The 15,789-nt window shown below is 38.2% G+C and overlaps 1 protein-coding gene across 2 annotated transcripts in view; it reads left to right on the top strand.

Moving 5' to 3' along the window:
• The window catches only part of COL25A1 (collagen type XXV alpha 1 chain), a 316,696-nt gene that overhangs the window by 240,629 nt on the left and 60,278 nt on the right, over positions 1–15,789 (top strand). For both annotated transcript variants that reach the window (XM_027736368.2, XM_039379895.1), the window contains exons 13-15: positions 10,881–10,934; positions 12,441–12,467; positions 14,781–14,825. In XM_027736368.2, coding sequence (XP_027592169.1) covers positions 10,881–10,934; positions 12,441–12,467; positions 14,781–14,825 — 126 coding nt within the window. The remainder of the gene's footprint in view (positions 1–10,880; positions 10,935–12,440; positions 12,468–14,780; positions 14,826–15,789) is intronic.

Below are 15,789 nucleotides of genomic sequence, written 5' to 3'. Positions count from 1 at the left end.
ACTTTTGATTAACTCAGTCCCATGATGCAAACACTTATGTTGATATTGGGTATTTATACAGTGCCGATACATTGTAGTACAACCTATAAATAGAGAATAAAAAGAGACTGGAAACACAGGTGGAGAATAATGTGAAATGGAATTTTGGGGGAAAAATTGCAGAGAAATAAATCAAACGGAAATGTTCTTGAACACAACTGGGAGGAAATGCTAACTCTGGCAAGACACTGTCTTCTCTTAGTGCCATCACCAAGTAAACTCAAAGTTCAGAACAGGCCTCCATAAGGAGAGGTCACAATAAAGCAGCAGGGCTATTTTTGCAGCATCGCTAAGGTTTCTTGGCAAATCTGGGTGATGAAGTTTAAATAGTATCCCTCCCTGACTGTAAACAGTATTATCCATCTGTTGTTCTCACAAGCACTAACATTCCTAGTGAACTTTAAAAGCACTGGCAGGGGATGCCAAAAGGAAAATGCATGATATATATTTTCAACAGGTTTAAGCAGCAATAGATGATAGTGTATAAGGGTCGTATTAGACAATCCTGTCTTCTGCCTCCCTCACCAGGAGCCCTAGGAATAAAAGTGCTAAGATGTTTCAAATAATTTAGTTTTAATTCTTCTTTTATTAAAAAAAAGTGTCTTTCTAGTAGCATAATACGTAGTATTAGACTTGTGTTTTGATAGTGATTATAAGAAATTATATAATAATCAGTTATTTCACTTCACTGATAGTGATAGGAATTTATTTTTAAACTATTCAGGGTATTATGACTAATATGGAAGAACAAAATAAAAAATATTTAGAATTAGCAACACATATATCATACAAAAATATATAAGAAAATGATATGAAACAAATGTGCATTGAGACCTCAGATTTTTTCCTTCATATTTTATAGCTGTATTCAATTGCAACATGAATGGTAGACAGTGCTTACCAACTCAGATGCTGTTGATGTACATAGTTCAAGTAATTTTTGTGGCCAAAGTCTGAGTGAAAAGCCAGTGTAGTACGATTTTCTTTGGGTGTGTGTGCAGGAAGATGTAAGAAGACTGGATAGGGTGAAGTTGAAAACCACATTGAATAGAACAGACCTGATGATTCAAGAGCTTTATTTTTAATGGGAATCACACAAACTCCAGCCAGAAATCTTTACTCAGGTGAGCACAAACAGTGGATACGGAGGGAATGTGTCAAATGTGCAATTAACGTGTCATTTGGGGAAGATGGAATTTTTTTAAGCTGTATAGCAAGGCTGTTGCATGTCTATTTTTAGGAGACCAGAAAGACTTACCTGCAGTCATGTTTCAGGGGGAAGAACAGAAATACACAATTGCACATTATGGGAAGATGCAAACACATCTTTAAATGTTGATTATTAACTTTAAATTGTGCTTTAAAAACAGCTCCTAACATTTTCAGTTTATGGGTTTATGTTTATTTGATTTACTTCAACATTCACAGCATCTAAAGCTTTGAAGACATTTTTAAATTATTACCACTATATTAAAGATATTAGTGTGTTCTTAGTGTAGCTGGACTATTTTATTTTTGACCTTAAAGGAAAAAAAAATTATTAGATGACCTAGGTACCAGGACAAAAGCCATACAGAATAAAATGAATTGCTGTTACGTTTTTTAGTTTGATTTCTCAACTGTTGGTTCATATTGACTAGAAAGCACTTCCTTATGTGCAGAAAATGTATTATTTTCCTATAATACTAAGCAGATGAAAGTTGAATGTTGCTATCTCTTTTAATCAATAGATAAAAAAATTCTGTTAGCTTGGAAATAGTGGTAGAAATAAAAGTAAACAGAAAGACTGTTTGTCTAAAGTTAGAAAGTATAATGCAGTCTAGGACTCCCATGTTAATATTTTTTTACCAAAAGGTCCATTCTTCCAATTTCTATGAAAAAACAGATTCTTGGTGCAGCGTGACACAGAAGATATTGTTGAAGGAAGACCAGAGTAGTCATTTTGAGAGTTGGGCTGTACCATGCCAGCTGCTGGCTCCTCATACTCCTGGCTTTACTCATACAGATTCATGTTGATTTGAAAAATAGATGAATTCAACTTGACTGTGTGATGCAAGTCATCCCCTTTTTAGAAGTTGCGTAGTTGAAAGACTTTACAAAAGCCTTACTGTCTTGGTTGCCTTTTAATCAGACAACTTGCTCTGTTAAACAACAGCATGTGCAGTGCACTAAGTTCCAAGTTAATATTTTTTCTTAGTTTAAAAGGCAGTGAGTGTTAAGCACATGCTTAAAATTAAATGTGTGAATGCTTGTCTCATGTGGACAATGAAATATTTTTCAGCCGATGAATGTCAGCAGTGAATTAGCTTTGCTCTCTCCTTAAACAGGTGAACAATACTGTAGTGGGTTGACCCTGGCCAGATGCCAGGTACCCACTAAAGCCGCTTGCTCACTCTCCCTCTGCCGCTCTGTTTCTCTCTCTGTTTCTGCCACTGCTCGGGGAGAGGAGTCCTTCCCCTGCTCCTGTGGGGTTCCTCCCTTGGGGGTCAGTCCTTGATGGACGTCTCCAACATGAGTCCATCCCTCGGGCAGCAGCTCTTCCCAAACTGCTGTCTCATGGGTCAGTCCTCCATGGGGTGCAGTCCTTCATGAATGAGCTGTACCGACGTGAGTCCCCCACAGGAGCCACAAGTCCTACCTGGAAAAAACCTGCTCCAATGTGGGCTTCCCTCTCCACGGGCTGCAGGTCTCTGGCAGGACCCCACTCCATCCTGGGCCTCCCACGGGGTCACAACTTCTTTCATGCATCCACCTGCTCCAGCATGGGCTCCTCCATGGGCTGCAGGTGGGTCTCTGCACCCCGATGGTCCTCCATGGGCTGCAGGGGCACAGCTGCTCCACCATGGGCTGCACCACGGGCTGCAGGGCCTCAGCTCCAGCGCCTGGAGCACCTTCTACCCCTCCTTCTGCTCTGACCTTGGTGTCTACGTTGTTATTCCCATGTTCTCAGTCAGCTCTTCCCTGGCTGGAATTTTCTTCTGCGCAACAATCTTTTGTTGTTAAACATGTTATCACAGAGGCGTTACTATTACTTCTAATTGGCTTGGCCTTGGCCAGTGGCAGGAAGTCCATCCTGGAGCCGGCTGGCATTGGCTCCATGGGACAGGGGAAGCTTCTAGCAGCTTCTAACAGAAGCCACCCCTGTAGCCCCCCGCTACCAAAACCCAGCCACAGAAACCCACTACAAATATAGTCATCTTCTCTGTGTCTTCATAATTTTCCTTTTCCCTTCACCTCTTCTTTAATTGAAACAGTGGATTATGGGAGTTGATTGACAAGTCTGACCAATAGGTCTGGGAATGAGATCATAAATTCTGAGTGCACTTAGAACAGTTTTCTAATCCCTTAACATATGAACCACTTTACTTAGACAATCTCTAGATATTAGAGTAAGTGTAATTTTATACAACCCACATGTTTTTGCAGGACATTAGCTAGTAGATTTTTCTTGTATTCAGAGTAGCTAAACCATTGCCATAAAAACTTCATACATTTTTTTCTTCTAGGCCAAACCCAGTGAAACATTACAGGTGGTCTTGCAAGGGCATTTACAGTTTTCATCTGTTCCTACATTTGGGAATCTATAGCCAGCTTATCTTGCTGAGAACAGTAACTGTTGTTGAGAACTGTTGAGAAGAGAAAGGAGCTGCCTAATAGTATCTGCAGCTGGAGAGAGTATTGTTCCTGGGATGGACTGAAACCTTCTGAGATAGCAAGGAGAGTCTTTCTGAGTGCTGCCTTTCCTCTGTAAACTGTTGTGCAATCCACCTTAGCAGGTTGCTTTCTAGCAAGATGCTACAGCAGATAAACTTCCCTTTCTCAGTCCCTGGCAAGAGGTCCTCAGGCACTCGAATAGCATGAAAAAGCATTAGTCCTGCATGGAGATAAGAGGTTAGACCTAGGGATATCAGATCCCTACATTAATCATGTTGTAATAGCCACAAAGGACTTCTTGGAAAATTCAACTGTGTAAGTATAGAATATATACTCTGGTATTTGCTAAGTGGTCCTGATTTGATAAGGACTCTCAGAGACTGCAGCAGCAACACAAGGAGAGAAGTGGAGATTCCTTAAGTCAAGATTGCATTTGGCCTGAAGGAACTCAGTTTCTGGAGTCTGTGCAACTAAGTCTCTTTGTTATAAATAGGAGTTTGTGCAGAGTGCATAAACCCCTCCCTGTATACTTCCGTAGATTGCTTTTTCTTACATAGTACTTGATATTTTGGTAGGATTTTTTGTAAGTGTATTGAGAACAGAATGTGTGGTCAGGATAGATCCCTTCATTTCAAATTCTTTCAGTAGATTGACAATAGCAATTTGATAAACCTCAGAAGAATCTTCCTTCTTGTCAGTAGATTCAGAGTTTGGGTATGCACATTTTTTACTGCTTTCTTCATGCTTCTTATTTCTTAAATTTAGATGTATTTTCCTATTACTGTGTACAGTACTATGTAGGGAACACATTTTGAAGGTAGCAATATCACATTTCTTTAGAGAAATGAGGCAGGGTATACACATACTAACATTTTTTCAACTAAAGGAAGGAAACATCATAAATGTAGTTCACAAATTCTCAGACAGGTTTGCAGGCCAGCTGAGTCTTGTTGAAGAGCCTTTACACTTAATTTCAGCTGGTGAGTGGGCCGGGAGAGATTTCCAATCCTTAAACAAACAATTTCAAGTTACTTTTGAGGGGGGGAAAAAAGCAAGTTGAAAGGAGGTAATTCAACCCTAGTTTGAAATGGAAATCATAGTAACATGTCTGAGAAACCACTTTTTTAGCCTCTGTCTTCGTCTATGTATTTTAGAGTAAAATTAGACTGGATTAGATTTTGGGCCTCTTGTGTTTCCTTATCCTTAAATTGATTACATTCTAATGACTGAAAAACATAGCAATACTGACAGGCTTTCTTTTCAGGGTGAGGTGGATATCAACCAGCTGGTGTAGACAGAGTTATGTATCTCACCAAAACAAAACCTATTTCAGAACAGCAGCCTCCAGGCAGCTTTTTTCGCTACAAACAAGAAAAGCTGGGGCCTCCAGCCACATTATTTTTAGCTGATTATTCTGGATATGAAGGTATAGGCCTCCAGGGTACAAAGCACTGCAGTAAGGAAGAAGCATGTTTTCAATTGCCTTGACTCCTTTGATATGGACTCTAGTGGGTGATACATTTTCAACCCTGTTCTGAAGTAGATTTTATGAGTTCATATTGACAGATTTTTCTCACATTACCAGCAGAGCACAAGCAGTGCTCTACACATTCGAGTACTCATCAAGTTCAGATTCGCTTCAATGTAAGCATTGAGACTGCCCCTACAACGAGAGTATCTGAGGAAACTACTACACCTATTTATTGAGCAGGGTGCTGAAGGTTGTTCTTTGCCCAAATACAGGAAAGACAGAGCCAGTCTGTCAATGTTAATACAGCTGTCCAGTTACTATAGGCTCAAGAATGTCAGAACTTGAACCAGTGTTCTGGTGTGCTGTCCAAAGGAGTATCCTTCTGTTTTTCCTTTGAATTATCTGAAAGTCCTGAAATGAATGGCTGGGTTGAGTATATTCTTGGCATGTTAATATTTTCTTTGCCTTGGCAATTGATGGGAGGCAATTGGAGGAAAAAGCCAAACACTTCTGAGACTGAAAGCATTTTGTTGAAGCCATTTCTAGAAATTATCAGAAGTTTTTGAATAACTAATGGTGATCCTCTACATACTCATTCAGTCATGCCTTGACACTGCAGTTTGCTGATGGGACAGTTTTCTTTCTAATTCATTGCAGTAGTGACAGTAACTTACTTTGTTACAGTGCTGCTATTTTTGCAAATCAAAGTGCCTATCTCCCCGTCAGGATGTTTGGGGTTAACATGTGGAACTGTCAACGGCAGCTCCTCATCCACAGGTTTGCTCATGAAACATGTTAAAGACTTTCCTGTTACCGACAGTAAACAAACATTACAACATACTGTAGTTATTCCACTGATGGGGACACTGCAATTTCTCTATGGCATATAAACAACAGCAAAACAATCCCACTGTGTCTGCAGCATACCTCTGTGTAAGTTGTCATCAGATAAATTACTGGAACATTTACATACCTTCTGAGTTAAGCTGATCGATTTTGGGTGAGTGAACAATAGAACATTAGCTGGAAATTTTTATTTCCACCAGTGTGAGACCATCTGTGAATTCAGCAAACTTTATCTGAAAAAAAATGGATGCTGGTGGTGAATAACTGAAGACTTCAGTGTCTCAGTGTTCTATGGGCAGTCTTTTTCTGCTGTAGACAGGAGGCTAGAGAATTGCCTTCCAGTACTGCATAATTTTTACATGAAATTTGTGTAAAGAAAGCTTTTCTAGTATTTTCTAATGTTTTCTAGTCTATTGTGAAGTGGTCATGTAATGAAAACAAAACTCTTCTTTTAGGATTGATCAAGTTACACAAAGGCAAGAGAAAATAACTTTACATGAAACAGAAGTTAAAGGCTACCGGAACAGTATTTTTAATGCAATATTTGCATGTTTACCAGTTTGGGGCATGGCATTTGTGCATCACTGCTTTGTTACAGCAAAACCTTGATAGAGAATGTATTCAGATAAGATGTTGCTGGTACCACAGCATCCCACTAAGTTATTTCTCTTTCAGTCATGGTGTCACTTAAGCCGCACTTTGCTGAGGTGGTATTTGGAAATCGTAGCCCATCTTGGTGCCAGTAGGGAAAATTTTGGTTTTATTATGGTATATCATGGTAGTCACACACGACGTTCATTACACAAGACAGCTTCTATGGTGTGGTCTAGCTGAGAACAAGAATGCAGAAGGGCAAGAAGGGCTAGTATCAATTCCTTTACATTGAGTACTGAGGTATTTCACACCTCCCCACATCATCTTCCCCACAATCCATCCCTTTCAGGAAAAAGTTCCAAGGGAATGCTCTGAGGGTGGCTTCAGACAATTTCTCTGGGTCTTGCATCTTTTTCTTGTATGAGGGTACAGTTTAGCCCTCATTAAATCTTTAATTGGGATCATGGATTGTGTTTTATAGCCACTAGATTTAGAGCATGATTGCAGTCACTCTGTCCTTGAGTGATAATTTCTCAGGAGTTCATGACTGGAGAAAGGCAAACTATGAGCTAAAATCACATGTACTGTAGATAAAATTACTCTTTAAATGGTAAAAAAACCACTGTTGAGACCACTCTTGGAGTCCTATGTCCAGTTGTGGACTCCTAAGTACAAGAGAGGGACATACTGGATATGAAGGGCCTCATGAATCTAATCTCATGAAGGGCCTCGAAGATGAGCAAGAGACTGCAATATGTCTCCTGTGAGGAAAGGCTGAGAGAGCTGAGACTTAAACCTAGGGGAGAGCTCAGGGAAGAATCTTGTCGGTGTGGACAAACACCTGAAGGGAAGGTGCAAAAGAAGATGGGCCAAGTGCTTTTCAGTGGTGCCCAGTGACAAGACCAGAGGCAATGGGCACAAACTGGAACGCAGGAGGTTCCCTCTGAAGGGCAGAAAGCACTTTTTTTACTGTGAGTGTGACTGAGCACTGATACAGGTGCCTGGGGGGGCTATAGAGTCTCCATCCTTGGAGATATTTAAAAACCATCTGGATGTGATCCTGGGCATGCAGCTCTAGGTGACCTTGCTTGAGCAGGGAGAATTGGATCGGATGATCTCCATAGGTGCCTTCTAACCTCAACAATTCTGTGATTATGTGAAAGAACAAATAAATAACAATATGCTGCCTCGATTTGAAAGCTAGATGATGTGCAGAAGACAATTGTTTCTGCAGCCTAACACCTTTGCTGTCAATGCTTTTAAAGAGAGACTGCAATAGGAGTCAGGAAAGGCATTACCCATGGCCTGGTGAATGTAAAAAAGGTGACATTAAGGATCTAGTTTTATAGTTTCTTTCATTCTATCAGGTTGAAAAGAAGTCTCATTTAAATTATTGCATTAGATGACATTGTCGAATGTCTAGTTTTCCCTTGCACACATCACTCCTTGAAAATCATGTAAATTATCTTCAGCCTTTTAAAGGTCAGCTATGCCTTTTGTTCATCTCCAAAACATTAACCCATGGGGCTGAAATACACTTATACAGTATTTTATACTCCAATTTACTCATACAGCACTTTGCATTCTGGTTTTAATATAGACTTTGAGTAATAAATATATAATAACTAAAAGTAACTAAATGGAAGGAAAATAATTAACTGTATTTCCTATCAGAAATATTTCAATGCCACTTTAATGCCACTATTTTCATGTCAAGAATCAAATCATCTTTTGGGACCAGCATTGCTACAATAACACAGTATTTCAGTGTGTAGCATGGGAAAAGCTATCAATCTACTCACCTTCAAAAGTTAACTGCTGTTTTGCTTAATAACTACTTTTAGAATTTCCTAATCAATGAGAGGTCTTTCAAGGCTTTGGTCTGTTTTGCTCTTAGAGGGAGCTTTTCTTTTTTTTTTTCCTTTTTTTCTTTTTTTCTTTTTTCTTTTTTTTCTTATTTGCTGTACATTTTTACTTCACCTTATTACCTCCTGATTCCTTGTATGGACAAGAAAATAGAGTTCTAAAATAGGGAAAGTAATATTATAGGTATGACAGAAAATTATTTTAGTCCCTGTTCGTCTGAACATTAGAAACAGAATGATAATTGCTTCAAAAACATAAAGCCACAAGGTCATTTCTGTGCTGTCCTTCTAGGTTTGCCTTCAATCTTTCTCATTCCCAGAGATAATTTCTGCTGTTCTGATGCCTCTGACTAGTACTTCCAGTGCCAGAAATGTAGTGTTGAGCATAGAAAAGTCGCATATGGGTCAGAAATGAGACTGTTGGTATGAATAGGGATTTACTACGACTAGGTGACAGCCTGAGGTTTTCACCTCTTTTTCAAAGAAAATAATTGTTTTGTTCTAGTTTTGCAGTCTCCATTTTGTCACAGTAGTAACCCTCTGCATTCATAGCACTTATATGTAAACCTGGGAGGAAAGGGCAGGCTTGGAACTTCAACCTTTTGATTAGAGATTTAAGCCCCATGAAAACGTCAGCCAACAGCAGCTGTTTGAAAATGAAGGGGACAGAAACAAAATTGTTTGGGGTGTGAGTATGAGGAGGAACAAGTGTATATTCATTGGTCCCTTCTGCTTCATTTTGTCAACTGGCAGTTTTCTTCAAGACCCATTTAGGTCAATCCTTTAGGACACATCTAATCTCCCAGCTTCAGATCCTGACTACTCATATATCGAATGTCTGTGCCATTTTATCAGCCTTACAGCTATTGTAGTACAAAGGAGCCTTGAGAAAGGGCTGACACAAATGGCTATTTAATTTCCCGTGAGCTTAATGATACCTAACGTTTTTTCTCTGGCTTGGAAAATACCTCAATAGAGTTTTGATAGAACCTGGAAGGTTTTGGTTTGTATTTTGAAACAACTCTTGATGAAATTAAAATGTAATTAATGATACAATGGAACTTACTTTCACAGAGAATCAGTGTTTATATGTCTGTGATTAAAATGAGACTGTGGAAATAAGAAAAAGCTAAGTCCTTTCGTAATAGAAGACTTTTATGGAGGATTAGAAAACACATGTTGTTGCATTTGAAAAAGCCTTTACTTAATTCCTCTGTAACTTCTGAGTAGAGGATTGGTTCATTGGTGTGTACTAAGTTTGAATACTGTATGAAACTTGGTCACTGAGTTTCTGATACAAATTACTGTTTCTAATTTGGGTTGTATAATTGTATTTAACTTTTCCACATTTTTATACATTTACATAGCAAAGGGCTTGTAGAAGAACCTAGTTACAGGCTTTTTCAGATCTTTTTGTGGCTGTTATTTTTATGTGCTTTGCTACGCCAGAAGTGTGATGCGGTTTTGTACGTGAGGGTTATCAAAGAAGGTAGGTGTTTGTTGTGAGACAGATATACATCTGCAAAGGGTTTTGTATAGTAAGCCCTAGTTGTTTTACAATAAAGTTTAACCATCGTGTTATCATTTTGTCTAAAATAAATATCTGTGCTTTTCCTGTAAATCTGGGATATAAACACTAAGAAATGTCTTTTAGGGTCTTGTTTTGGTTTGTTTTTTTTTTCTTGTTTGCTTCTTTCTTTCTTTTGTTTGTTTGTTTTTAAATTTGGGGGAGGGAAAAAAATTGAAAATATTTGTTGTGACTTATGAAAATCATTTATGACTCCTTGAACTGTAGAAGAATAATATACTATCCATTAAAAATACCCAAAAGTTGGAACATCGATGTAATTCTGAACGTTTTTAAATCTTTTAAAACCACTTTTTAGCCAGTGGTATTAAAATATCAAAAATGGACAAGCAAAGTAGGTTTAAAAAATTAAAAAGCTCTCTGTTCTTCCAAATTCTTCCATTTCTGAAATGGGCCCTTCTCATTTTATTTCATTATCTGCCTTCTGTATGAGACCAGAAGCACAAATGTCAAAATCATTTAAGATAAGCCTTTCTTGCAGTATTTCTAGGTTTTAGAAAAGAGAAAAGCATTGGCAGTCTTGCTGGGAAGACTATACTTTTAAGGTTAATTAGCCAGATTTTCAGAATCAGGAGTCACAGTTCTCTTTTCTGTTTAGTTTGACATCTGTGTGTCTCTACCACCTTCAGTAGAATTATTTCTTGTCTTATATAGGTTAGAGTTAATCCAACCTGGTGAAATAAGGCGTTTTAGTGCCTAACTGTGGAGTACATATTCGCCGAGTCTTTTTAAATTTTGGTTATCATTACTTATCCAATATGAGAGTATTCATATATTTCATCATATCTTTCCTAACCTCATGTTTTGTTTTCTTTGCCTTTAGGGTGAACCTGGTTTGCCTGGCATAGCAGGAGAGAAGGGAGCAGCGGGGCTTAAGGTCAGTACTGAAAATGGATTAAAACCAGAAACACAGCATGTGAGTGCATATATAGATGACAGTCATGCTTTCCAACTTGGGTTTATATTCTGACTGGCTTTTAATGGTCTGCTCCTTCCAGTGATCAGTGCTGTAAGAGGCTTTGCACATTTCCCCATAAGGGAGCATATTCTTCTGCTGTGCATGTATAATCCCAGTCAGCAGCACTGACGCATATACATCCACTGCCAAGTGAATGCAATATGCCTGCAAGTGTTTGGGAATTTGGGGACCTTTTCAGAAGGGCTTTGTTTATGCCCCTTACAATGTGTTTCAGGCTTCTTTTCAAGAACTGCTGTGGTCAACTCTTTGACGAATGTCAGGGTTAAGTCTCGAGGGCTGATCCTGCTGTTATGGAAGTTAGCAACAAGCCTCATTAGGAGCATGTCTCAGCCTGTATTTGTTACAATCAGTATGACTCTTCGCACTTATTTTATTGTTATATTATTTGTTCTGCTGTTTTAATGTTGAACAAGTGAAATAGAACGTAAAGCTTACGATAACTTCATTGAAAAGAAAGCTCAACATGTCCAAGATGGTGGGATCTGTGGGCTTCTGTGTGCTAAATTCTAATCCCATCAGCTGCGAGCGTGTGTCTTTGGTGCACATGTGCTCCTCAGCTGATTCTGTGCATCATACTGCTACTGACAGACATGCAAGGCAGCCTGTTTACATTTACTGACTCTCTGCTTGTCCGTCAGGAATGAAAACAAACCATTTGGGAGCATGACCTTTTCTTACTTTCTAACAGAAGCCAAATTATGGCAGTCGATGCTTAATTCGTAGTCACAGCTGTAGTCTCTGAGTTGCCTAGCGACCACCAGCCTTCAGAAGGGGCAAATATGAGCCAGAGTGCAGCTCTGAGCCAGAAATGCAGAGATGAGTTGTCAGGGTCAGGCTGGTGTGCAAAAGTGCATTTGCAGTTTCTCAAGCACATTTTAATTTTGAAAAAAATAGTGGCTATAAGCCATCTTTTTGTTACAGAGATTGTTACAGAGAATGTAAGGAGCACTGAAGCCTCTTTACTCTGAAACAAATGTAGGAATTAGTTTAAAACGGTTAAGACTTTCCCTTCACATTCAGACTTCGGGGTTTTCCCTTGTTCATTCCCAACATAAGGAAAACCAAATGTAGGAATTACCTACATCCTCACAGGCCACCTCTCGAAGACATACACCTGTTTGTCAGTGTTTAATCTGGGACAAAAGAGGAGGGAGGGAAGTTTTTACATGCAAATCATTAAGCTTTTAAAATTATGTTTAAATTGTATTGTCCATTGAGGTCTATTACATTTACATATTCTATTGTTTATTGGAGATTTTTCTGTTGGATTTTATCATCTGAGGCATTGTCATCAGTAGTGACATAAGGGCTAGTAATTGACATACTAATGGTAGTAATACTAACACTTTAATTTTTCTTTGAGTTAGTAACTTATGACTTCTTTGCTTCAATTATTTTCATCAGGGTGACCCTGGAGAAAGAGGAGAAAAGGTGAGACATGTTCCACTTCCTTTGTGGTGGTTCTGTTTTGCATAACTGCCTGGAGAATTGCCAGTGCACTGACTCCAAGTTTAAAAAGAAAAAAACACAGCTAGTACCTAGAACTTGAGAGTCATTGAGCAGCCTTTAGAAGTGTCAGACAATACCTACTAATGGAAGTTATTAATCTGTGATTACTGCAGTGGGATTAATCACAGAGAGCAGTGCGTTAAAAGCTCATGTGTTAAAGGCTGCTGAGCTGAGCAACCATGCAACTAATCCTCACTATGGTTAGTCTCAGAAAATGATGAGCCTGTCTGAATAGAGATCCACACATTTCTCATAACTTGGTTTTAGTGCTCTGACATCTGTGTGGAATGAAATGATTAGGTAACAAGAGTGATAGCTACATAGACTCTAAATGATATCTGGGTAACCGGTTCTCCACACACTGAAAGTGCAATTCTCCATTCGTATTTGAATCAATTTAAGGAAGAGCAAGGGAATCTGCCCCCATGATCTTGGGCTGTAGACTGTCTGAAGAGGTACCAGCAGCACAAATGTTACACTGATTATGCTCTGACTTGCAGAGAGTTAGTGAGGAATTACTTCTCTGATGTCCACAGTCACACCAAGACAAGACAAGGGGCTGGAACAAGCTCCATGCTGCAAAACAGGAGTATAATTCTGCTCTTTTGGGGTGGAGCATCCATGTACACACTGAGTTAGAGTGAGTTTCTGCATCTGTAGACAGGGGCAGATTGAGAATAAGGCATAATCCTTATTCTGAGTAGGAATCTGTACATGGCCTCATGTTCTTAAGTACACGGAGCCATGTTTTTAAAAAATAAGTTGCTTGTATGGAGGTGCAATTTACTCTTGAGAAATGTTTACCAATGTCTTTGCAGCTACAATTGAATTTCACTTCCAGATGTCTGTAAATCCAATTCATTTCACATTTTGAAAAGCATATAATAAAATAATCCAGGGAAATCTTGGAAGTCTATACCCCACATATAGAAGTATGTAACTGGGAATCTTTTTTCATGAAATAATTTCTTCTAATTATATTTGTTGAAGTGCTTCACTAATCCTATGTTTGTTTTCAGACACAAAAGGAATAACAATTAATTTTAACATATACTGAATTTCTGTTACTTAAAATCATTGTATTTTTCCATAATTACCCTTTGTCTTTTCCTAAAAGTGTAATTACAAATGCCCTCAATGTGCTTTATCATGTCAAATGAACTTGGGATGACATTCCTAAGAGTTGCTGTTCTATGTTTCATTGAGCCCTTAATTAAAGTGCTGCTAGATTGTTACCTAGTTCCCATTCTGTCAGTGACTGTGATATACAAATTGCTTTCTGTAATAAGTCCTTCTGAATGAAATTTCACTTTAAGGTTTTTAGAACAATATGACAGATGCTAAATAAATACTGCTATTTGAATACACTACTGGTTATCTGACCAAGAATAGGAATGTTTTTTTAGCCTACTTAGACTCAGTATTTATCAATATTTTTGGCATTTTAAATATTTCTTGCACTTCACGTGAACTTCAAGTCCCACAGGAGTTCTTGACCTATAGTCTAACACACAACATCGACTATTTGGTGTAGTCTGGACTTCTTATATGGCTATATGACTGTAAGTGGAAATTAGGTCTTTTTCTAGATAAATCTTTTGAAATTTTTCTTTAAAAAGTTGGGGTTTTTTAAAAGTAGAAAATGTCTACTCAGCCATGATAAAGTGTTATCTGAACATCACTTTTTTAACAAAAAGCAATGCATGGAATTTATGTAGAGATAACAGTCATTTTGGTAGCTCCTTGGAGGAGTGACATTCAGTGCATTTTTTTAGTTGGTGAATCATTTGAGAAGGACTTCAAACTCAGAGAGTATATACCATAAATTACTTGAGAATCCTGATAAAAAGTGTTGGAATTGGGTAACTGTCATCTGAATTTTATTAGATGCATTTAGATGAATGTCTCTGTGTTGGGAAAAAAAAAAAGGATTGGCAATTTAAAATGCTGAATCATCATGAAATCATTAAATCATTCCTTCATCGCTAAACTGCAGTGAACTTAGAAAATTGGTAGATTATACTGACAGGTTGTTATTTGATAGTTTGATCGTGAAAGAGATCATGGTTGTAGTGAGGTCTGTATAAGACATAGACACTTCCTGACAATGTCACAAAGAGGCTGACTGCCTGGTTAACAAAATCAACTTGCTAATCATGTTGGAGTGCTGGCTCTTCTCTGCATGTTGTATGCTTACATAAAATCATTAAAATATAATATGTATTTTGATTATAGGGGGACGCTGGAGAAAATGGACTGAAGGGTGACACGGGAGAAAAGGTACACTGCTTATTAGCAGAGAAGAAAATCTGTGCTTTAGGCATGCTTACAATATAATGAGCTAATGAAAATAATAATTTGATCAAAAGAAAAATGCATTTTAAGCTGACGGTTTTTTTAAAGATGAATGATTCGACTGAGTTCATTTTTATAAACAGATGAAAAATTGTCACTGTTCTGTCCAACTAAGCTGAAGATTTCTGATTTTAAACAACAGTAGTTTAGTACAGAATACATCAGCATGTTCTAACTCTTCGCTGAAATTTGCATCATACAGGAGCTTTGGTCACAGCCTGTCAGTTGGAATTAGGTCTGTTGAGTTGTAGCCATTTCTGATATACCCTTTAATTTTTCCCCTTCTGTGTTTCCCTCAAAGAGAAGGGACCAAACGAATAAGTACAAAAATTATGGTATTGTGATAGGTAATTTCCCTCCAAAATTGGCTGCTGGACAATCAGGAGTTGAAGATAAAAACACACTTTAAATCTGTATTCCAAGTGACAGCGATAATAACCTCACTTGATACCCTGCTGGTTCATTGTTGCAAAGTACCAAGATGTTGTAGAAATCACTAAAGAATAGACTTTGTCAAAATTTTTATTTTCCTTAGTTTCATTTTAGCACATGTGAGACTTGTGCTGTATCACTGAAAAAAAAAATTAACATGGGTTTTCAATGTGGTTTGCTTAAACAAGTCATAGTCTTTAGCAGTCAGGGTAAAGTGTGTGTTGCACAGGAGAAAGGGTCAGACATACTGATCTATTCTGGCCATCACTTTTGAATTCATATGCTTCTAAAAACATTTACTTTAGTGACTGCACTTCGACAGAAACATAGAAATTTTTTCTTGTACCCTCACATATGTAATGCTTAACCACCTCACATTAGTTCAGTGCAAGGAGAAATTTATGATGGATTTATCAAGCTGGTAAGGAATGCGTGCAAATCCCTCAGGACCTTTGGA

This window comes from Pipra filicauda, unplaced genomic scaffold, assembly GCF_003945595.2.
Source record: "Pipra filicauda isolate LSUMZ 115617 unplaced genomic scaffold, ASM394559v2 scaffold17_size4572894_pilon, whole genome shotgun sequence".
NCBI classification, from domain to species: domain Eukaryota; kingdom Metazoa; phylum Chordata; class Aves; order Passeriformes; family Pipridae; genus Pipra; species Pipra filicauda.
This window is presented reverse-complemented; position numbering and strand designations above follow the sequence as displayed.